Here is a 24,395-nt window from a genome sequence, read left to right as displayed (position 1 = left end):
ACACAACTGGAAGTCACTGCTTTATAGGTTATAGGCGACAGCAAGTTATCTATCAATAATTACTTTAAATGTAAATGGATTAAATTCTTCAATCAAAACACAGAGTGGCAGAATAGATTTAAAAACAAGATCTAAGAATGTACTGCTTACAAGAAACTTACTTTAATCTATGGATACACATAGGCTGAATGTAAAGGGATAAAAAAGATATTCCATGCAAACATGAAAAAGAGAGCAGAAGTAGCTATACTTCCATCATACAAGATAGGCTTTCAGGCAAAATCTGTCACAAGAGAAAATGATTACTATACAACAATAAAGGAAAGGGGTGATTTAATCAGGAGTCTATATAACAATTGTAGATATATAAGTTCCCAGCATTAGAGCACTGAAATATATAAAGCAAATATTAACAGAACTGATGGAGAAAATAGACAGCAATACAATATAGTATGGGACTTTTATACCCCATTTTTAACAAGATAATCCAAAGAGAAAATAAATAATGAAATAGCAGATTTGAATCACACTGTCAATCAAAAGGATCTAACAGATATATAGAAAGCATTCCATCTAATAATAGCAGAATATATGCTCTTCTCAAGTGCACATAGAACATTCTCCAGGATAGATCATATATTGGGTCACAAAATAAGTCTCAACAAAATTTAAAATATTGAAATGATATCAAGTATCTTTTCTGATCCCAGTGGTATGAAACTAGAAATCAATAGCAGGAAGAATTTTGGAAATTCACAAATATGTGGAAATTAAACAACACATTCCTTAACAACCAGTGGATTAAAGAAGAAATCAAAAAAGAAATAAAAGTGTGTCTTGGGACAAACAGAAATGAAAACACAATATGCCAAACTAATGGGATGCAGAAAAAGCAGTTTTAAAAGAGAAATTTATAGCAATAAATACCTACATTAAATAAAAAGAAAAAAACAAGTTGGCATATAATTGCATAACTAGAAGAAATTTATAAATTTCTAGAAGCCCACCAAGACTGAATCATAAAGAAATAGAAAATCTGAACAGATCAATAACAAGTAAGTCAATTGAGTCAGTAATACAAAGTCTACCTTCAAAGAAAAGCCCAGGATATGATGGCTTCACAGCTGAATTCTACCAAACATTGAAAGAACTAATACCAAACTTTAACAAAGTCTTTCAAAATACTGAAGATGAGGGAACACTTCTAAATTCATTTTAAGAGGCCAGCATTAACCTTATACCAAAGCCACAAAAGGATGTCACAAGAAACTTACAAACCAGTATCCCTGATGAACATAGATGCAAAATCCCCACCTAAATACTAGTAAATCAAATTCAATAGCACATTAAAAGGATCACACATTATGATCAAGTGGGATTTATGCCTGGGATGCAAAGATGGTTCAACATATACAAATCAGTAAGTGTGCTACACCACGTTAACTGAATAAAGAATAAAAATCATATGATCACCTCAGTAGGTGCAGAAAAAGTATTTGACAAAATTCAACATCATTTCATAATAAATGGATGATAAAACCACTTAACAAATTAGGTATAAAAGGAGTATACCTCAAATTGATAAAGGCCATATATGTACGATAACCCCAAAGCTAACATCATACTCAATGGAAGACCAAGAACAAGACAAGTGTTCCCACTGTCACCTCTTCTATTCAACATAGTATTGGAAGTCCTAGATAGAGCAAGTAGGCAAGAAAAAGCAATACAAGTCACACAGATTGGAAAGGAAGAAGTTCAATTACCCTTGTTTACAGACAATATGATCTTATATAAAAAATTCTAAAGACTCCACCAAAAAATTGCTAGAACTAATAAATGAATTTGGTAAAGTTGTAGGTACAAAATCAACATATAAAAATTAGTTGTATTTCTATTTACTAATAGCAAACTATCTGAAAAACAAATTAAGAAAATCTCTAACAGTAATATATAAAATAAAATACTTGGGAATAAATTTATTCAAGGAAGTACAATATCTGTACATTGAAAACTGTAAGACAAATTGATTTAAAAAATTGAAAAAAGTACAAATAAATGGAAAGATATGCCATGGTCAAGGATTGGAAGAATTAAAATTGTTAAAATGTTCATACTACCCAAAGTTATCTAGAGATTCAGTCAGCCTCTATCAAAATTCCAATGACAATTTTTACAGAAATGGAAAATACAATCCTAAAATTTGCTTGGAACCACAAATGACCGTGAATAGTCAAAGCAAACTTGAGAAAGAAGAACAAAACTTGAGGCATTACACTTCCTATTTCAACATACATTACAAAGCTAAAGAAAACACTATGGTGCTGGCATAAAAACAGACACATAGACAAATAGAAGAGAATAAAGAGCCCAGAAATAAGCCCATGTATACATGGTCAACTAGTATTTGACAAGGGCACCAGGAATACACAATGGGGAAAGGATAGTTTTGTCAATAAATGATCTTGGGAAAACCAGATATTCACCTGCAAAAGAAAGAGACTGAACCCTTATCTTATACCTTGTATAAAAATTACTTTGAAATGGATGAAAGACTCAAGTGTAAGACCTAGAACAGTAAAATTTATAGAAAACTACAGAGGAAAAAATCTCCTTGACATTGGCCTTGGCAATGACTTTTTTTTTTTGGATTCAACACTGAAAGCAAAGGCAACAAAAACACACATTAAATAAGTGGGATTACATCAAACTAAAAAGCTTCTGCACAGCAAAGGAAATAATCAACAAAATGAAAAGGCAACCTACAAAACGGAAAAAATATTTTCAAACTATATATGTAATAAGGAGTTAACATCTAAAATAAGTAAGAAACCCATACAACTCAATAGCAACAACAACCAAATAATCTCATTAAAAAATGAGCAAATGTTTTTCAGAGAAGACATACAAAATGGATAACAGGTATCTGAAAAGGTACTCAGCATCACTAATCATCAGGACAATGCAAATTATGCCTCAAAAAAGCTGGAAAAATTATAAATTATATTTAAAGCAATGATACTGGATCAGATCACATAGGGAGTTAGTGTAAATAGATAATACATCCAGTAACCAAGCCCTGGGAATGTTTGACATGAAAGAGTAAGAATGATTAAAATTATCAGGCCAGGAGCGGTGGCTCACGTCTGTAATCACAGCACTTTGGGAGGCTGAGGCGGGCGGATCATGAGGTCAGGAGATGGAGACCATCCTGGCTAACACGGTGAAACCGTCTCTACTAAAAAATACAAAAAAAAAAAAAATAGCCGGGGGTAGTGGCGGTGCCTGTAGTCCCAAGCTACTCAGGAAATTGAGGCAGGAGAATGGCATAAACCCGGGAGGCGGAGCTTGCAGTGAGCCCAGATCACACCACTGCACTCCAGCCTGGGCGACAGAGCGAGACTCCATCTCAAAGAAACAAACAAACAAAAAACAGAAAACAAAAAAAGAATGATTAAAATTAACTAGGAGAAAAGACAGAATGTGTAGCCAATGACGTAGGTGGATAAACAGGATTGTTTGGTCATCTTAAAGTTAGTGTTTCAAGAAAGAGAAGTGTTCAATTGTGATGTAGCTGCCTAGAAATGGATGTGAAACTGACCAGTGGATTTCCTTAGATGCATTGTGTTGGAAAATTTAACAAGAACTATTTTAATGGAATAATAGGCGTAGAAGTCTAACTGGGTTGGGTTAAGAAAAAGTTTCAAAGTGACAATCTATTTAGTACACTATAAGGAGGTTTGCTATGAAAGGGAGAAGAGGCAGGGGACAGTGTCTGGAGAGGAACATAAGAGTCAAGAGGGTTTCCTGAAATGGGAGATCTTAAAACATGTTTTCGTGGCATTAGAAATATTTTAGCAGAATGGAAGAAATTGACAATGCAAAAGAGAGTGGCTACAATTTTAGGAATATTCTTTGAAAGGGGAAGAGATATTGTAAAAAAAAAAAAAAGAGGGGTGAAAAAAATGAAGGGGAATCTTAGGAGATAAGGCAGATATAATATAGGACAGATTCAAATATATTGGTAGATTTGGCCAGGCTGATGTCATTTCTTTAATGATTGTTTTGCTCTATTATGTAAAATCAACTGAGTTTGAGGAAGGTATGGGGATGTTGAAGATTTGAGGAGTGAATAGCATTCTGAGAAAATTTAAGAATGATTTAGAGAGGGAAATAGAATAGATTTTTCGGGAAACGTTGAAGCCCATTTAAAAATAGTGGTCAAAAATTTTATGTGACATCAGTCAGCATAGTTTTAGGCTTTTGTCAGTTGTGCTTCTCCATTGGACTTCAGGCATTCTATAATTACAGAGAGGTGGATTTTTATCATAATTGTAGTTTTGTCAGATGAGTACCACAGGAGAAGGGGAAAGTTGTGGGAGTCTAGATAAGGAAGCTTTATAGTGACAGGAGAGGGAATGGGTCACCTTGGTGGAGACTGAAGTCTTCAAGAATGATTTTAGGAGTACTGGTATAAAGAAATTTAGAAAGGTGCTATAATCTCCAAAGAATTTGATATGATCATGAGGTTGGTAGATGACTACATAAAGGAAAGGAAGATTTGATATACTCTGCTAGTAGGTGCTTCCAAGAAACTGATTGTTTCATTGGCAGCAGGAGAAACTCAGTGGCTGTGTTTTAAATCCAACTGAGGGTGTATCACAATCGTAGCGGTGAGGATAGAGATTTCCCATACAAATTCAACGCTATGGATGTATTAGTTTGCTAGGGTTGCCATCACAATGTGCCGTCACCACAACTGGGTGGTTGAAGCAACAGAAATGTATTTTCTCACAGTTTTGGAGAGCAGAAGCCTGAGACAAAGGCGTCCTCAGAGTTTGTTTTCTCTGAGGGCTGAAGGAGAATCTGTGCCATGCCTTTCTCCTAGTGTCTAGTAGCCTCAGATGTTCCTTGGCTTATAGATGGTGTTCTCTGTGTGTTTTCACATCATTTTCCTTCTGTACACAAGTGTCTCTGTGTTCAAATTTCTCCCTTTTATAAGGATACAATTAATACAGGACTGGGGCAGGGAAGTGCTGGGTAGAGAAGGGCAGTGTCCACAGCAAGGACTCCACCCTTGGGTCTATGCCCAGGGACTTAAGTGAGGACAGGTACTCCTGCTTTCAAGCCCCAATGTTGCATTTTCCAAGACCACTCTCGCCTGCCATACCCCTCATCTTGTGCCTGTAAAAACCCCAAGACCCTAGGAGGCATACACACAAGCAGCTAGACGTTGAGAGGAATAAAGGAGCAAAAGAATGCACAGACAAGCACCAGCAGAGGCTGGCACCGAGGGGAATTTGGCTGAGGGTGGTCAGAGGAGAGCCCAGCCACTGAGTGACTTGACTCCAGGAGAAGACCACCTTCCCACTCCATCCCCCTTTCGGGCTCCCCATTCATCTGCTGAGAGCTACCTCCACCACTCAATAAAACCTTAAACTCATTCTCCAAGCCCACATGTGATCCAATTTTTTTTGGTACACTATGGCAAGAACCTCAGGATATAGAAGCTCTGTCTGTGCCATAAGGCATGGGGCCTAATTGAGCTGATTAACACAAGCCACCTGCAGACAGCAAAACTAAAAAAGCACACTGTAATACGCACCCACTAGGGCTTCAGGAGCTGTAAACACTCAACCATAGACCCTGCCGTGAAGCCCCACAACTTGCTGATCTGCATGCTCCCCATAGAGGTTTGAGCAGCGGGGACACCAGAAGAAGGAAGCCATACCCCCACTGCATCCCCCACTGCATGGGGGATAAGGAAAAACTCCTCCCATTTCACAATCATTTTGGATTACAGCCCAATCTAATGACCTCACTTTAACTTGAGGAACTGTTAAGAATTTATTTTCAAATAAAGTCACATTTACAGATACTGAGGGCCATGAATTCAACATCTTTTTGGGGCACAGAATTCAATCTATAACAGTGGGCTTTCCTTAAATTCTTCCAATGGTAATACGTTGCCAGGGGAAAATGAACTTGCCGGAAACTTTTGGTAATCTTTATTAATTTTTAAAATTTGCAATCTTTCAGTATGTCATGGTCTGAGCAAAAATTGACTTTTAAAAAAGAGACGACAGAATTTGCATGATTCCAATGAAGTGTTTTTGCCCAGAATTGTTCTAACTTAGGTTTTAGAATGCTTAAAATTAATCATTTCTTTCAGAGGCCGGATCTCAGCTCACTGCAAGCTCCGCCTCCCGGGTTTACGCCATTCTCCTGCCTCAGCCTCCCGAGTAGCTGGGACTACAGGCGCCCGCCACCTCGCCCGGCTAGTTTTTGTATTTTTAGTAGAGACGGGGTTTCACCGTGTTAGCCAGGATGGTCTCGATCTCCTGACCTCGTGATCCGCCCGTCTCGGCCTCCCAAAGTGCTGGGATTACAGGCTTGAGCCACCGCGCCCCGCCAAATTCAAACATTCTTGTCTGAGAGTCATTCCTGCCTTATTTTCCTGGAGATGTCATGGATATGAGAAAAATGTTTATAAAAACACTTTGAAAAACACAAAACATTGTCAAGACAGAATGAAAAACAAATGAACAAGGTTTTACAAGTGGTGAGACGTAGTGTTGGCCTACTCCTCACCTTCTCTTATGCAAATGGACACAGCTTTATTGACTGGTCTTATTTTGAACTCATGAGTACAGAATCTCTGGTGGGCACTTAGTACTTCCTGAGAAGCACACTACATTTCCTGAGTTCCTTCTGTCTTCTACTCTCTTAGACATCTATTACAGTGTATCCTTTCTCTGCAAACCTCCAACACATCCTCCTCTTTCTCACTCTTATCTAACGAACTTGCTTCCTACTTTGAGAAAACCAAAGCCAAGAGAAGAGAACTTTCACAGACTCCTACCATGAGGTCTTCCCACCTACCGTATCTGTTCCTTTTCATAGCCTGACTTTCTGCCTGCTATTATAGGTGAACATTTTGTGCTTTTCTCTAACAGCAACTCCTTCAGTTGTGCAATGTAGCTATCCCCACCTGTATTCAGAAACATTGCTCTAGAAATTCTTCCGTCTGTTTTCTATGTCATAATTTTCCTCCTCCCTATGGGATCACACCCATCAGCACACAAGTATCCTCTATTGTTTCCTAGGTTAAAAAATTCCTCTTTGGATGGAAATGTTTGTTATCTTGATTGTAGTAATGGTGTCACAGATGCTATCATCTGTCAAAACTGATACAATTGTACACCTTGAATATGTGCAGTTTATTGTACTTCAAATATACCTCAATAAAATAGAAAATAATTCTATTTGACCTCACTGTTGCTACAGCTAATACAGTATTTCTTAGCTCTCTCTTGCAGCAAAACTCCTTTGAATAGTTGGGTACATTCACTGCTTTCATCTCTTCTCTTTTCATTCTTTAACCTCCTTCCAACTGGGCTTTCACACCCTATCACTCCAGCAACACTGCTTTTGTCTAGGTCACAAAGGACTTGATTCTTGTTAAATCCAGGGGTCTATTTTCAGTCATCATTTTATTTGGCATCTCAGTAGGTTTTGACACAGTAAGGTCATATCACCTATAAGTATACTCTTTATTTATTCATTTGCATGCTTCTACACTCCACGGTTTTCTCCTATTCATAAAATGCTCCTGGACAGTCTTCTTTTCTGTGTCATCCTGTTCTCTTTTCACTCTTAATGTTGGAGTACTCCAGGGCTCAGCTTTTGAACATGTTTTCTTCTTTACTTGTTCCCTTTCTCGGTGATCTTCAACTGTTGAACGGTTTGAAATATTGTCTAAATAATGATGATTTCCACATTAATACCTGAACTCAGGATTCTCTCCTGAATTTCAGACACATAATAACCATACATTAATTTGGGTATACATTGTAAATATCAAATTTACTAGGTTTGCCATCAGACTGAACCCAGATCTTCTACATAAAGCTTTCTTTATCTAAATCTTCCCCATTTTAGTTAATGATGATTCCATTTTTTCAGTTACCTTGGCCAAAAACTTTGGTGACATACTTGACTCTCTTCTTTTTCTTTTAATCCATATCCAGTTTTCCAGCAAATACTACTGATTCTGTCTTTCAAGGTTTTGCAATTATTAACAAAGCTGCTATACATATCTATGTGCAGGTTTTTGTGTGGACATCAATTTTCTATTCTTTTGGGTAAATACAAAGAAGTGATTTCTGGATTGTATAGTATGTTTAGTTTTGTAAGAAATTGCCAAACTCTCTCCCAAAGTGGCTGGACCATTTCTCATTCCTGTTGCTCCGAGTCTTTGCCAGCATTTCTCAGTGTTTTGTCAGGTGTTGTCAGTGTTTTGGATTTCAGCCATTCTCATAGGTGTGCAGTGGTATCTCACTGTTTTAATTTGCAGTTCTTAATGAAAGATGATGTTGAACATATTTTCATATGCTTACTTGCCATCTATGTATCTCCTTGGCTGTTCAGGCCTTTTTTTTTCCCCATTTTTAATTGGATTGTTTGTTTTCTTACTGTTGAGTTTTAAGAGTCCTTTGTATGTTTTGGATAGTAGCTCTTTTATCAGGTGTGTCTTATAAAAACATTTTCTCTCAGTCTATGGCTTGTATTCTCATTCTTTACATTGTTTTTCACAGAGGAGATGTTTTAATTTGAATGAAGAACAGCTTACCAGTTTTTTTTTTCCTTTTGTGGATTATGTCTTTGGTGTTGAACCTAAAAAGCCATCCCCATATTTAAGGCTATCCGGGTATTCTCCTATGTTATTTTCTAGGAGTATCATAAATGTGTGTTTTACACTGAGGTCTGGATCAATTTGGTTTTTCTTTTTTTTTTTTTTTTTTTGAGAAGAATATAGTGTCTGAATCTAGATTATTATATTTTTTTGCATGTGTATATCCAGTTGTTCAAGTTACCATTTGTTGGAAAGACTGTCTTTGCTCCATTGTATTTCCTTTTCTCCTTTGTCAAAGATTAGTTGACTACATTTACATGAGTCAGTTTCTGGACTCTCTATGCTGTTCCACTGTTCTCTTTGTCTATTTTTTCACCACACACTGTCTTGATTACTGTAGTTTTATAGTAAGTCTTAAACTAAAGTAGCGTCAGTTCCCCGCCTCCAGAGGTCCCTGCAAGTTCCCACTTTAGCTGCTGGCCAGATTCAGCCTCCACTGGGCATGTTCACAAATTATCTCCTTGATGATGACTCAGAGTCAGTTGAAGTTGTAATATTTGTACTCAATAAAAAGCATAACAGGACTGATATATTTAACTAGAATGCAAATTTATTAATTCAAAATAAGAAATATGATCATTAGGTGAAAATAAGACTAGCCTAGTCAGTGCCTTCTCTCCTAGTAAGCAAGCTGGTGTTCTATTGCCCAGCAAGTTTACTACAATTGATAATAATACAGAGTATATTTCAAGACAGGGAAAAGACAGGATTTTAAATGTTTTTACCACAAATAAATTGTTGATAAATATTTGAGGTAATGGATATACTAACTACTCTGATTTGATCATTTCAAAATATTTGTATGTATCAAAATATCACTCTGTACTCCATATTTATATTAAAATTAATAAAAAATAAAATTTAATAAGGTTTATTATTAAAATAAATAATACATTTTGATGTATTAATTAAAAATAAAATATAACTTTAAAAACTGACATATAAAATCAGAATGTTAATTTATCAATTCAAAATAAATAACTGCCATCAGGTGAAGACAATATTATTCTAGTCAGAGCCTTCTCTCCTTATAAGCTAGCTCTGTTGCTGTCAGAGGTTTTCCTTGGTGAGCTCAGAGTCAGAGCTGGGTGACTGAATTATGTGACTGGGGCCTACACTGGCATCAGTCCATGGTAGCCTGTGGTAACCATTGCTTCAGTAGGGAAGTACCCTGCCCGGAGGACGGAGCCTTTAAAATGCCAGCACAGGATGTTCTTCTCTGGACATGGTAAAAGAAACACATACAACATTTGCTTCTGTGGCTGTAAATGCAACTCTCCTTTTGTTATTTTATTTTTAATGCTTTCAAGGCTAACCACTGACTCCTGCTGATCGATGCATTCTTTATTTTAGATATGCTATTGTGTTCAATCAATTGTAGTCAAGTCTTGCAGGCGAGGGAGCCATTCTGTCTCTTTCTAAAGTGAAATTGCCTAAACATTGTTGAGCTCCATTATGTGTAGGCTTAAAAATTTAACTCTACTTCTAAATTCATGGGGAATGCATTAGCTTCAGAAGAAAAATGGGTACTAGAGGGGCACTTGACTGTGGAGGGCAAAAGCAGCAACCAGTCTATTAAAGTGATTCTCATCCTAGGCCAAGCAGCAGAATCCTTGTGACATTTTTAAAAAGAGAGAGATGATAAAGATGTGGGCTCTTTACGTTTTGATAAGTGATACCATATTACTTTCCAAAGATATTGTTTGAATTCATATTTCTAACATTAATATGTACCTACTTCCCTACCTTCTTAGTATTTACTGCTAAACATTTTATCTCAGCTTTGCTATTGGGTAACAGCTTTGGTAAAATATATGATAGGTAAAAATATACAAAACATACTTATGAATATCACGTAAACATGTTGCCCCTATTTCCATGCATGATGAAGAGAAAATCATATTGCATGTTTATTCTTCTGCAAAGAAATGATTCCTTAAGTAATGGGGAGTTAAATGATCATGTGTTGATTTGCAGCTTATGTTAATTGGCCAGTCATCATATTAGAATAGAGATCGACTGTGCTGTCTACATATAATTTACATCAAATAAAATAGAAAGGGACACATTTATGGTGAGTTCAGGAAATAATATGCTTTTAGTTTTGAAATAAAATCAATAAGTCCCTTGTTGTCTGTGACCCTCAGGGTATTAATGTATAGTTCTTTATTGTAAATGAGTGAAAAGAGGATTGAACAATTACAATAAATATAAAAGCGTTTTGAGAAACCTGAAATCTGAGAGATGGTGGACCTTTACTGAGGGGCCTTTCTGTTTTATATTATAGATTAAATTATACTGAGACATAAAATTATAAATATATATAATTATAACTATACATATAATTATATATAAATTATATTCCTAGCATTATTTTTGTGATAAACCTTAGGGTGTCAATACTCAAGGAACCATTAGAAAGCCATCTTTCTAAGGCCACCGAAATAACTCCTTTGTATCTAGCAGGATTTCAGAAAACCAATGCCTGTTAAATCTATTTTGCAAATAGTTTTTGCAATAGGCACCAGATTTGCTGTTTCCACCAATGAGCATATTGCTCAATAAATGACTGTCCAAATTACTATCCATTGACTTGGAGCTCTTCTCTTCCTTATTAGAATTTTCCTAATGCATCATTTGCTTTACTGATCCATAGCACTTCTTCACTGAATCAGCTTCATTATATGCACACCATCACCTTTTGGCCAACATTCCCATCTGATTTGTAGCTATTTATCTTTCATGCTCAGCACGCAGTAGGGGCTTTATTATATTTAACATATACTGCTTGATGACTATGTCTCGTCTCTACAGATGAGATAATATTTTTTTCTGTGTTTCCCAGAGTTCAGTCCCGGGTTTGGAAACTGATCTAAATGCTAGTTCTAACTTGGTTTTATTTTGGGAGTGTTCCTGGGCCAGGTTAAATTCTATTATCTTTCTGACTCCAAATTCTGTTGAAAATAATGACAACAACAATAAAAAAAGATTGAAAAGTTATACCAAAATCTACCTGCGATGTAAAATCCTCTGATAATGAAAATAGCCTCGTGATCCTGAGTCACCATAGTTTCCTCAGATTCTAACTTTCTAAAAAATCAATAACCATGGAAGAGTAGGTCCTGGTGACTCAGGTAAAGAGTCCCAGTAGGAGTTAAGGGCCACAGTTTGTGTCCCAGCTCAGCCAACAACCACTGTGAGAATTTAAGCAAGTCATTTTACCATCTGAAACTGTCTCTTCGTCTTTAAAGAGATTAGAATTCAATTCATAATTACTTGCAGATCAGAGACCCCTCTGAGATTCTGCTGAAAACTGTTGACCTCCTTCCCTGAAAAAAGCACAAATACACTATAAATAGAATTCCAAGAGGGTCAGAAGCTCTTTAAAATCCACCCATAGATTCCCTAGAGGACTTTAGAATGATTTACATGGTCTAAAATATGTAGTTGATAAAACAAAATAAATCTATTTACGTGTGCTACTCCCTATGTGAATTAGTTTTAAAATGTGTATTTGGGCCATTATGTCATTTGACGTTTTATTACTTTTTTGTAACTTATAGTACTCAAAACAGAGCTAATTTTTCAATAGTGCTGAATATTTCCTTTGTGGATTAGTAGCATCCTAGGATCTGCAAGTTTACATGTTCACCCTGCTACTCAATGCAGGAATCATCTATAACCTGCCTTAGAGATGAAACTATAGCTTTGACTTGAACATGTACAGTGATGAGGAACTTATTCATTTGTTTATTTCTGGGCAAACATAAAGAATTTGGGAATTTTCTTTTTTATATTGAGCTATAATCTGCCTATACACATAAATGTCAGCCGTGGAACCTATTTCTGCTCTTAGAAGCTACATAGATTAATTTTATTTCCTTTTCCAGTATTTGAGGAAATCGAAGTCAGCCTCTATTGTCCTCTATTAATTTCCTCTATGCTAAATATTCCAGTTTCATCTATAATTCCTCCAGAAAAGTGATGTCATAAAACTACCTTTTATCTCAATTCTCTTCTTAAACAGTCCTCTTAAAATGCAGATGAGAACTAGGCAACATGTTGCAGGAAAAGTCTGACCATCACGTGGTTAGAGAGCAGTTCCCTTTTTTACACTGCCAACTTCGCTACTAGGAATACCACCAACACTGCCAGGAGCTCTGTGCCTGGATACACCAGGTCAAGTGAAATTGTAGTCACCTAAAATCCCTAACTGTAATTAATTAAGGTTGCCCTTATACTCTATTTTGTTTTTTTTTTTTAAGAACTAAATTAACCTTTCTAAAAACAAAAATTCTGTTGAACTCTACCTTAATTGCTTAGGCCATCATTCCAGCTCTTGGAAACCTTTACTCACTTTGTCATTCATGTCATCTTTTCTTCCAAATTTTGTGTTATCTAAAATGTAATGAGCCTCCTGTCTTTGGCTTCAAATTAATTGATTAAAAATATTGACCTGTGGTTTGCCAAATATAAAACTCCCTCTGTGGATTCAGTATTCAAAAATCTTCACTCAGTTACGTCACAGCTTTGTTGAATCCACATTTAACCATTTGATCTGCAGAATAGAGAAGACAGTAAATATTGTGTTCTGCTTGGGGTCAAAATTTCTTTCTTTTCCTTTTCTTTTATTGTCTACTTTCTTTTCTTCATTCCTTCATATTTTCATATGGCATAGCCTTGTCTTCTACATGGTCCCTTTTACTGTGTGCTCATTTTGCTTTGACGAAAAGAACCTCCAATGTGTTTTTTGGGATTCCTTGGCCTTCTGCCCATATGCAGCCCTGGCTGAGTCTGCCCTTGCTCCTGAGGTTGTTTGCCATGTACCAAGCCTCAAACCCTGTGCAGGGGAGGGTTTTTCCTGATGCTCATTAGCATCTGGCAGAGGAGGAAGCTCTGAGTATTTCAACAACACCCCCAGACCAATTCATTTTCATCCATCTCTAGAATTACATCAAATGTAACCATCCTCAAACATCAAATGGGGATTTAAAGAAAATTAAAACACAAATCATACATGTGTTTTGGGATGCAGGAGAGGTGTAGGGAGAAAGAAATTATTACATAGTCCTCAGCAGATTTTTCACTTTGATCTCAGCATTATTGCATCTATAATCAGATGAATATTGATGATGGGAAAAGAGAGAGATTGCTTTGAAGGTTGCTTCAAAGCACACATCAATCAATCGTTCATTATCCAATTGAAAGACGATATTAGAGTAAACTGCTTTGGGAATCAAAGAATTTGTTGTAGATATTCTGCTGAACAGCTCTTTGGTAACATGTCACCTGCTCCTGCCTCATCAAAATGTTTCACCTGGAAATAGTTGTGTCACAATTGTATAGGGCTAAGGAAGACCTTCTAACATTTGTCCAAGTGAGTGATTTTACTTTGCAAAATGGCTTTTTCATATAATTTTGTGACCATTATTATTATAAAATAATTAAATGTGGATCAGGATAAACAAGCAGACCTATTCTCAAGTGTGGAAAGTGGGTAATTAATGGATTAATGAGTTAAACATCTTAATTATTGATTTTTTCCTTTATATTTAATCCTCTCATTTAGACAAGTCGATGTGGACATTAAATTATTACCTCTTATTTAAAGAACATTATCTCAATTTATTACTCTGTAGTTACCTTGTGGTAACTACAATTTATTATTTATTACCCTGTAGTTATCTTGTGGATGAAAAAGATGAGCTCTGGAGTCACTAGAACCTTTGCAAACCTGGCAAGATATAGTCAACTTCAGCTCAGGAAGAAGAGTGGCAGGTGGCTGAATGATTACTGTGCCTTAATATTTCAGAAGGAACCCCCAAGACCTTGGTGCCAGGTTAATTGGTACTCCAAACCTATGATAAATCCTAGAGAATGATGGAAAGTTTGGGTCAGCAGCCAGAAAGATAAAGGTGAAAATGAATCAGTGTCTCTTAATGGAACTTTATGACTTACTCATTCATACCCTCATTAATTCATTCAGTATTTGTTGAGGGACTACTATGTGTCAGAACTTCTCTTAGCATCACAATACCCTTATAACCTTGTACAAATCATTTATCTTCTCTAAGTCTAAATTTTACTAGACAGGTGTTTACCACAAGGAGTTGTGAGGTTTAGTGACTCATGTCTATAAGACTCCAGCAGAGTGACTGGTTGGACACTCAATAAACCCTCTTCCCTTTCCCTGAGCACTGAGACTTCTTTTTCAGGTAATTTATGGTAGTATGAGATGAATTCCATGTCTTAGTAACAAATTTCTCCCTACAGTGTTAGATCAAGAAGAATTGTGAATAATGTATGTTTTCAGATGAAATTACGTATTTAGATATTATTACAAGTGATAAAATATTTTTGCAATCCATAAAGTCCAAGGATGTCACTGTTTGCCAAATAGCCCTCTAAGGCTTGCTGACAGCCGTACATGCAAACTTACACATTTCTTGAGACTTTTTGTTTTATAGCAAACGTGAATATGACTTCATTTCATTTATCAATTCTTACTGGAGTTTTTTTTAGTAATACTTAAAAAATCTCATAAACTAATTTTATAAGATACAAAAAAGTGTAAAATTTCGCACATTAACCATTACTAGATGCATAAAGTTTCAGCTCCTCTGATGTCTTAACAGAATAGACTCGAGGGAAATGAAAGATAATTTTGTAGATTGAGTGTGGTTGTTGTAATTGTCTTCTGATTTATACCCTAATTTGAAATAATTTTGAAAAAAGTCTAAAGATAGATTATTGTGGAACTGCCAAAGGCATATACCAAATTGTTACTTCATTAATTCAATCAATCATTTAGTAAATAAATATTAATGAGTACCTACTGTTTGCCAGGCACTGTGCCTGGGACTCCAAAATGAAATTACATATTTCTCAGCATCAAGGAGTTTTCTCTAATGAGAAAGATATGTGAACAAATACAGTTCTATAAGGTAATCAACAATAGATGTTCCAAGAGCAGGGGGAATATGAGAAAGTCTCTATCTACGTGGGGAATTGAGGTAGCCATCAGAGAGGAGGCAAGCTGACACCAGAAGGATGAGTGGGAGATTATCAGGTGTGTGTAGGATGAAGATGTCTGGCAGTGAGAATAGAACAAGAAAAGTGTGAAAGCCTGAGGGACCCTGGAGTGGCCAGGAGGAGAAGTAGGTTAGTGTTGTTAAGTGTAAATTACCCTGAAAGCAAGAAATGCTGGTGAGAAATGGTAGAGAGCCCAGATTACAAGAGCCTTGTATAGCAGGCAAATGTATGCCAATGTTTTTCCCACTGTGTAGGTTGTAGGGGAAGTTATTGAAGAATTTTGAGTAGAGAAGTTCCATAATCACATTGGTATGTTTAGGTTCTGAGAGAAGATTCACAATATTGTGATTGTTTTGTTGTTTATAAGATACAGAAATGGCACGCACACCCTTTTGTTCCTGGGGGTTTCAATAGTTCTTATTGTAATATAATTGAGGGATGCCAAAAGCAATATTTGAACTAAGTGATGCATTAGAATTATAGAATTATAATAAGAATCTGTGAGCAGATTTTTAGTTCACAGGTTTTTAATAGGCTGTGATGCAATCCCTAATGGAGAAGCTTTAATGATGAAAGATAGCCTGCCTCTAATGGAAATTCATCTGGGTATGTTTTTATTGCTCAGTGAATTAAAAGGTTTTTATAGGATTATATTGTTAAGATTCTTGGAGAAAAACATATAAACAGCAAATGAAAACTTTCCACTCTTCTTTATCTCTTGCAGCAAAGCGGTTACTATTCCAGAAATGAAAATCATTTAAATTTTGCATAATTTTTATGATTTCAGGGGTTAAGCATCTGAAAGGCCAGAATGAATCAGCATTCCCTGAAGAAGAAGAAGGCACCAGTGAAAGAGAGGAGCAGAAGGACCATTAATTACTGGTCTGCAGCAAGAAGGCTTCTTGGAAATAACTGAACTATTAACTTTTCTGAATATTCCATGGAATTCCACTGCTTGATTTCCGGAAGCATCCTCCATCTCTGCACCCCCACTCATACAGTAGCTATGCACCTCCTGGAAGTCTCCTTAACTGAACTTTAGAACTAAGTACCCATTGTTCCACATCACTTACAATTAAAGAATAAGCATTTATTTTACAGTGATTCTGCTTTTTAACTATGTAAAAATTTGCAGACATGTGACTGTTCTAACTTTAATACTGCCAGAGCTTAATCCTTGATGTCCTACTGATAAGGTTTGCATTCTAACAACACATGTAAATAACATCACTTTAAGAGTAAAAAATAAATAGTAAATACATTTAGACATGAGTGTGTGTGTATGTGTGTATGTGTGTGTGGGTTTAACTTAAAGAGAAATATCTAATAAAACTTTTATCTTAAGTTTTGCATTGATCAAATTTCTGTATCCAGAACAGAATATAATGTTTATTTTTAAATGATGAAGAAATGCCAGTTTTCTTGATTCAGTACACTACAACTTTAGATACTAAACATCTTTTTCCCACCAACAACACATTAATGGTTGATTATAAAACTTTAGAACTCTCTTCATTTTCTAAGCTGCTAGATATATATTTCCTAGCATTTTCTCTAGTTATTAAGAAAGAAAAATGATAAATCTAAAAATCTATGCCAAATCTTCCTACCCCCCTTTTTTAGCTATTACTTTAAATTTGGGTCATCTATTTCCTATTACATTTTGATAAATAATTAGCAGTTTATAAATCTTCCATATCAAAAAATAAGAAATTCCATTAATTCATGCATATAATCATTTATTCATTAATTAAATAAATATCTTTTATGAGCTTATCCCTAGGAAGGTACTCTGCTGGGAATTATGAAAATAAAAGAAACATACTTTTACCCCTATAGAACTGGCAGAAAAGATGACAGCATTAGCATAAAGCAAGATTTTATATGATAATATTATTTATTGAATAATTTAAAGTTCTGGGCATTTTGAACAATTTTAATTATACATTATTTGTGAAGGCAAAGTATCTAAACTACAAAATTTAGGGGGAATGGAAGAAAACCCAATTTGGTTCCTTTATTACTAATATTAATGAAATTCAAATGTATCATGGATAAAAAAATGGAAAGATTTCTCAAAACTTAGTAAAGGAAAAATGAAGGCAGGAAGAAAAAATCAAATGTGTAATCCACTGTGGGATCTTAATATCAAGATTCAAATTTGTAAAATGATTGCTTTTAATTTTGAACATGAGTTTTGTAATGTAGAAGTTAAGAGAGTTTTATGGAGCCGTCAGAGAATGCAGTGAGTTGACAACATTTTCCATAGTATTTTTCTCCAAGAAAATAAGTGTGAAACCCATTGATAAGCATACCACAAGTATAAATGACTATTCTAGTTTAATCTCTCTCTCTTCTTCCTTCTTTCCTTTCTGTCTTTCTCCCTCCCTCCTTCCCTTCCTTTCTTTCTTCCTTTTCTCTCTCCCTCTCTCCCCTTCTCCCTCTCCTTCTCTGCCTTTCTGCACCACTCCCTTGACTTTTTCTTTGTTAAGCCAAAACTTTCTGGATTTTCTATACCACCTGCTATGACTCTGTTTATTTCCCAAGTTTCTCTCTACTTAAAACTTGATTAAGGCCCTTATTTTAAGTGATTTTGAATTATTTGTGTTTGGAAAACATCTTAATGCCCCTTGAGAGTATTTGAGACACCCTGAGGTGCTAAAACATAGCATTGCCCTTCCCTTTCCTTGAACAGATGCTTTAAAAATGCTTTTTCAAAAGGACTCAGGCAAACAAAAAGAAATGAAAGCTTTTGCTGATTTTGTAACATCATTTAGGGTAATATACAGGATAGTTTCTGGATTTTTCTGTTCTGTTCTCCATTCCTAAAAACACAAAGAAATCAACATTAAGAGCGTAAGTTTTCTTTGGGAAATGTTGGTTTCTTCCATTCTGTTCTCCACTCTCAAAACACAAAGAGATCACAATTAAAAGCTTAAGTTTTCCTTGGGAAATATGTTGACTTTCTCAGAAATTTGAAGGAAACCAGTTGAGATAATGGCTTTTCACTTTACTTTTCACACAATTATAGTTTACAAATTTTTTTTTTCTAGGAGGCAACTTGGCTTCAGTTTGGCAGAATGGGCAAAGAAACTGACGAAAGCAAAACAAAACAGAAACTGTATTTCCCAGATGACATTTATAATATAATTGTTAGTAGCTGGGCTTTGAGTTATTCTGACTTGGATTCAACTACAGGCTCTACCAGATTTCAGACTCAGTTTCTTCATTTGTAAAGTGGGTACAATCATATCTAACCTACTGGGTTATTGTGAGGCTTAAATGAGATAAGACCTATAAAATACTTAGCCAAGCTTAGTGAGCATTTAATAATTGGTGTATATTATTATTAGAGTTAGAAAGGACTTCAGAGGACTTCTATCTTAACTTTATCTACTTCATGATCCTCTTCAACATTATGAACAAGTGATTAATCACCCCACTTATTTATTTTTATTTTATTTATTTATTTATTTATTTAGAGATGGAGTCTCGCTCTGTCACCAGACTGGAGTGCAGTGGTGCCATCTCGGCTCACTGCAACCTCCACCTCCCCAGTTCAAGCGATTGCCCTGCCTCAGCCTCCCAAGTAGCTGGGACTACAGGTGCCCACTACCACGCCCAGCTGATTTTTTTTTTTTTTTGTATTTTACTAGAGATGGGGTTTAACCATATTGTCCAGGATGGTCTCAATGTCCTGACCTCGTGATCCGCCCGCCTCGGCCTCCTAAAGTGCTGGGATTACAGACATGAGCCACTGTGCCCGGCCTACCCTAGTTATTCTTGAATAACTCCAGTTCCAAGCCAATCAAAGAGCTCCGATTGTTCTTCTGCGTGTTAAACTCTCCCCTTCTACACCTTTCCTGCTTCTTTGATTCATCTTTGAAAACTCCAGATATTAAAGAACATTGTGATGTCATTTCTTTGATAAAATGTCATCAGTTCCTCCCAAACTTCTCTTATCCTTCTAGCCACTCACTTTTGGATCCTGTTTAATTGTTTACACTGACTCTCAGAAAGGCTCTGTCAGGTGAATAAGTTAGGAGTTATTTTTTTTTTTTTTTTTTTTTTTTCCTAACTGATAGAAATTTATTTATTTTTTTTTTTATTATACTTTAAGTTCTAGGGTACATGTGCATGACGTTTATATCATGTATAACTCCCCAATGCAATCCCTCCCTCCTCCCCCCTCCCCATGATAGCCCCAGTGTGTGATGTTCACCTTCCCGAGTCCAAGTGATCTCATTGTTCGTTCCCACCTATGAGTGAGAACATGCGGTGTTTGGTTTTCTCTTCTTGTGATAGTTTGCTAAGAATGATGGTTTCCAGCTGCATCCATGTCCCTACAAAGGACGCAAACTCTCCTTTTTGATGGCTGCATAGTATCCATGGTGTATATGTGCCACATTTTCTTAATCCAGTCTGTCACAGATGGACATTTGGGTTGATTCTATCCTCTTATACATGAGAAACAGGCAGAGTGTGGCAGAGTCAGGCAGGATTCTTGACTAGAGTTATTTCTATTGGACGATAATTTTGTAACCCTTTATTCTTCCCAGAGTTATCCAAGGTAAGGGTATTTATAAAAAAAATACTCAGACTAATTTTTTTACCATTCACTTTTAGTGTTAATTTAATATATGCCAATGTTTTATACATTATGGAAAACAATATAATTTTAGGCTGGCCAGGAACAAATCTTTTTATTTTTGTAGTTATAAATATGATTATAATATGCATTAGAAGAAATACATATCCAGCAACCCCAAATCCATGATTCCATACCTATTATTGCTTAGGATGAGGCAAGTTTAAAGTGTGAGTATATTTTAGATTTATTTAAAGAAAAATATAGTAGACATGGTACCGCCAAATCACAAAAGTAATATATAATTGAATGAAAGTTTGAAAGCACTAGTTTTTGTTTTGTTTTTTGTTTTTGTTTTTGTTTTTGAGGAAATGATAATTTTATTGGGATTGGTAACCACTTTGGTTATGTAAGGACAATGTGCCCATTTTAACAGATGCATATTTAAATATGAAAGGATAAAATGACATGATGTGTGAGATTTACTTTTAAATACATAAGCCAAAACAGACATAAAGCAAGAAAGAAAAATAACAAAATATTGTTAGATAAATCAAGTAGCTGAAATGTTCAAGAAACTAGGTCAGTGGTACTGTGAGATGTCCTATATTCTGGATTTGTCTCTGTATTTTCCTGGCAGTATTTCTTTCTTTTTTTTCTTTTTTAGTTTATTACTATACTTTAAGTTCTGAGATACCTGTGCAGAATGTGCAGGTTTGTTACACAGGTATACACGTGCCATGGTGGTTTGCTGCACCCATCAACCTGTCATCTACCTTAGGTATTTCTCCTAATGCTATCCCTCCCCTAGCCCCCACCCCTTGACAGGCCCCCGTGTGTGATGTTCCCCTCCCTGTGCCCATATGTTCTCATTGTCTAACTTCCACTTATGAGGGAGAACAGGCAGTGTTTGTTTTCTATTCCTGTGTTAGTTTGCTCAGAATGATGGTTTCTAGCTTCATCCACGTCCCTGCAAAGGACATGAACTCATTCTTTTTAAGGCTGCATAGTATTCCATAGTATATATGTGCCGCATTTTCTTCGTTCAGTCTATCATTGATGGACATTTGTGTTGGTTCCAAGTCTTTGCTTTTGTGAATAGTGTGGCAAAAAACATACGTGTGCATGCGTCTTTATAGTAGAATGATTCATAATCCTTTAGGTATGTACACAGGAATGGGATTGCCGGGTCAAATGGTATTTCTAGTTCTAGATCCTTGAGAAATCACCACACTGTCTTCCACAACCGTTGCACTAGTCTACACTCCCACCAACAATGTAAAAGCGTTCCTATTTCTTCACATCCTCTCCAGCATCTGTTGTTTCCTGACTTTTTAATGATCACCATTTTAACTGGTGTGGGACGGTATCTCATTGTGATTTTGATTTGCATTTCTCTAGTGACATGCGATGATGAGTTGTTTTTTTTTTATCATGTTTGTTGACCGCATAAATATCTTCTTTTGAAAAGTGTCTGTTCGTATCCTTCGCCCACTTTTTGATGGGGTTTTTGTTTTTTTCTTGTAAATTTGTTTAAGTTCCTTGTAGATTCCGGGTATTAGCCCTTTATCAAATGGATAGATTGCAAAAATTTTCTCCCATTCTGTAGGTTGCCTGTTCACTTTGATGGTAGTTTCTTTTGCCGTGCAGAAGCTCTTTTGTTTAATTAGACCCATTTGTCAAGTCTGGCTTTTGTTACCATCGCTTTTGGTGTTTTAGTTATGAAAACTTTGCCCATCGCTATGTCCTGAATGGTATTGCCTAGGTTTTCTTCTAGGGTTTTTAGGATTTTAGGTTGTACATTTAAATCTTCAATCCATCTTGAGTTAATTTTTGTATAAGGTGTAAGGAAGGGATCCAGTTTCAGTTTTCTGCATATGGCTAGCCAGTTTTCCCCAACACCATTTATTAAATAGGGAATGCTTTCCACATTCCTTGTTTTTGTCAGGATTGTCAATGATCAGATAGTTGTAGATGTGTGGCATTATTTCTGAGACCTCTGCTCTGTTCCATTGGTCTATATATCTGTTTTGGTACCACCACCATGCTGTTTCGGTTCCTGTAGCCTTGTAATACAATTTGAAGTCAAGTAGTGTGATGCCTTCAGCTTTGTTCTTTTTGTTAGGATTGTCTTGGCTATAAGGGCTCTTTTTTTGGTTCCATATGAAGTTTAAAGTAGGTTTTTTCTAATTTTGTTAAGAAAGTCAATGGGAGCTTGATGGTAATAGCATTGAATCTATAAGTTACTTTGAGCAGTATGGCCATTTTCATGATATTGATTCTTCCTATCCATGAGGATGGAATGTTTTTCCATTTGTTTGTGTCCTCTCTTATTTCCTTGAGCAGTGGTTTGTAGTTCTCCTTGGAGAGGTCCTTCATATCCCTTGTAAGTTGCATTCCTAGATATTTTATTGTCTTTGTAGCAATTGTGAATGGGACTTCACTCATGATGTTGCTCTCTATTATTGGTGTATAGGAATGCTTGTGATTTTTGCAAATTGATTTTGTATCCTGAGACTTCACTGAAGTTGCTTATCAGCTTAAGGAGTTTTTGGACTGATGATGGGGTTTTCTAAATATATAATTGTGTCATCTGCAAACAGAGATAATTTGACTTCCTCTCTTCCTATTTTAATACCCTTTATCTTTCTCTTGCCTGAGTGCCCTGGCCAGATCTTCCAATACTATGTTGAATAGAAGTGGTGAGAGAGAGCATCCTTGTCTTGCTGCACAAGACAAGGTTTTCAAAGGGAATGGTAGAATTTTGCCCATTCAGTACGATATTGGCTGTGGGTTTCTCATAAATACCTCTTATTATTTTGAGATAAGTTGCATCAGTACATAGTTTATTGAGTGTTTTTTGCATGAAGGAGTGTTGAATTTTAACAAAAGACTTTTCTGGATCTATTGAGATAATCATGTGGTTTTGTCATTGGTTCTGTTTATGGGGTGGATGATGTTTTTTGATTTGTGTATGTTGAACCAGCCTTGCATCCTAGGGATGAAGCCGACTTGATCATACTAGATAAGCTTTTTGATGTGCTGCTGGATTCGGTTTGTCAGTATTCTATTGAGGGTTTTCACATCGATGTTCATCAGGTATATTGGCCTGAAATTTTCTTTTTTTGTTGTGTCTCTGCCAGGTTTTGGTATCATGATGATGCTAGCCTCATAAAATGAGTTAGGGAAGAGTCCTTCTTTTTCTGTGTTTGGAATAGTTTTAGAAGGAAAGGTACCAGCTCCTCTTTGTATCTCTGGTAGAATTTGGCTGTGAATCCATCTGGTCCTGGGCTTTTTGGTTGGTAGGCTATTAATTACTACCTCAATTTCAGAACTTGTTATTGGTCTATTCAGAGATTCGATTTCTCCCTAGTTTAGTCTTGGGAGAGTGTATATGTCCTGGAATCTATCCATATATTCTAGATTTTCTAGTTTATTTGTGTAGAGGTGTTTATAATATTCTCTGATGGTAGTTTATAGTTCTGTGGGATCAGTGGTGATATCCCCTTTATAATTTTTTATTGTGTCTATTTGATTCTTCTCTCTTTTATTAGTCTGGCTAGCAGTCTATCTATTTCATTAATCTTTCCAAAGAACCAGCTCCTGGATTCATTAATTTTTTGAAGGGGTTTTTGTGTCTCTATCTCCTTCACTTCTGCTCTGCTATTAGTTATTTCTTGGCTTCTGCAAGCTTTTGAATGTGTTTGCTCTTGCTTCTCTACTTCTTTTAATTGTGATGTTAGGGTGTCAATTTTAGATCTTTCCAACTTTCTTTTGTGGGCATTTAGGAAGTACTGGTTTTAAATATTGTCATAGCAAACAACTTAAGTGTAAGTGTTACAGAGTTCATTTAACTGTGATTGATAGATTTATGCATTCATAAATAAATCATGTATGTTGTATTTTTTAAAAGTCTTTATATGTTTTTTTAGCTACTATCAAAAAGCAGTTTAATTGCAAAATGAATAATAGAAAAAGCATATCTACTCACATTAAAGTGTTTATATACATATACAGTTTTTAGTATTTGCTTTCTCTGAGTAAGCAGAATGTAGAAGAAATGCCCTTACTTATTTTCTA

At 35.8% G+C, this 24,395-nt stretch overlaps 1 protein-coding gene across 3 annotated transcripts in view; it reads left to right on the top strand.

Annotated features, from left to right (window-relative positions):
• The window catches only part of PPP1R1C (protein phosphatase 1 regulatory inhibitor subunit 1C), a 138,328-nt gene that overhangs the window by 111,101 nt on the left and 2,832 nt on the right, over positions 1-24,395 (top strand). Inside the window, exon 5 of one of the 3 annotated variants that reach the window (XM_033230966.1) lies at positions 16,515-16,609. In XM_033230966.1, the coding sequence (XP_033086857.1) occupies positions 16,515-16,603 (89 nt within the window). In that variant the 3' untranslated portion in view covers positions 16,604-16,609. Of the gene's footprint in view, positions 1-16,514; positions 17,072-24,395 lie in introns of those variants that run through there. The other 2 variants (XM_033230965.1, XM_033230967.1) reach the window with 2 other exon arrangements.

This window comes from Trachypithecus francoisi, unplaced genomic scaffold, assembly GCF_009764315.1.
Source record: "Trachypithecus francoisi isolate TF-2019V2 unplaced genomic scaffold, Tfra_2.0 Lachesis_group13, whole genome shotgun sequence".
Taxonomy (NCBI): Eukaryota; Metazoa; Chordata; class Mammalia; order Primates; family Cercopithecidae; genus Trachypithecus; species Trachypithecus francoisi.
Note: the sequence above shows the minus strand (reverse complement) of the source record. Positions and strands in the feature narration are given on the sequence as shown.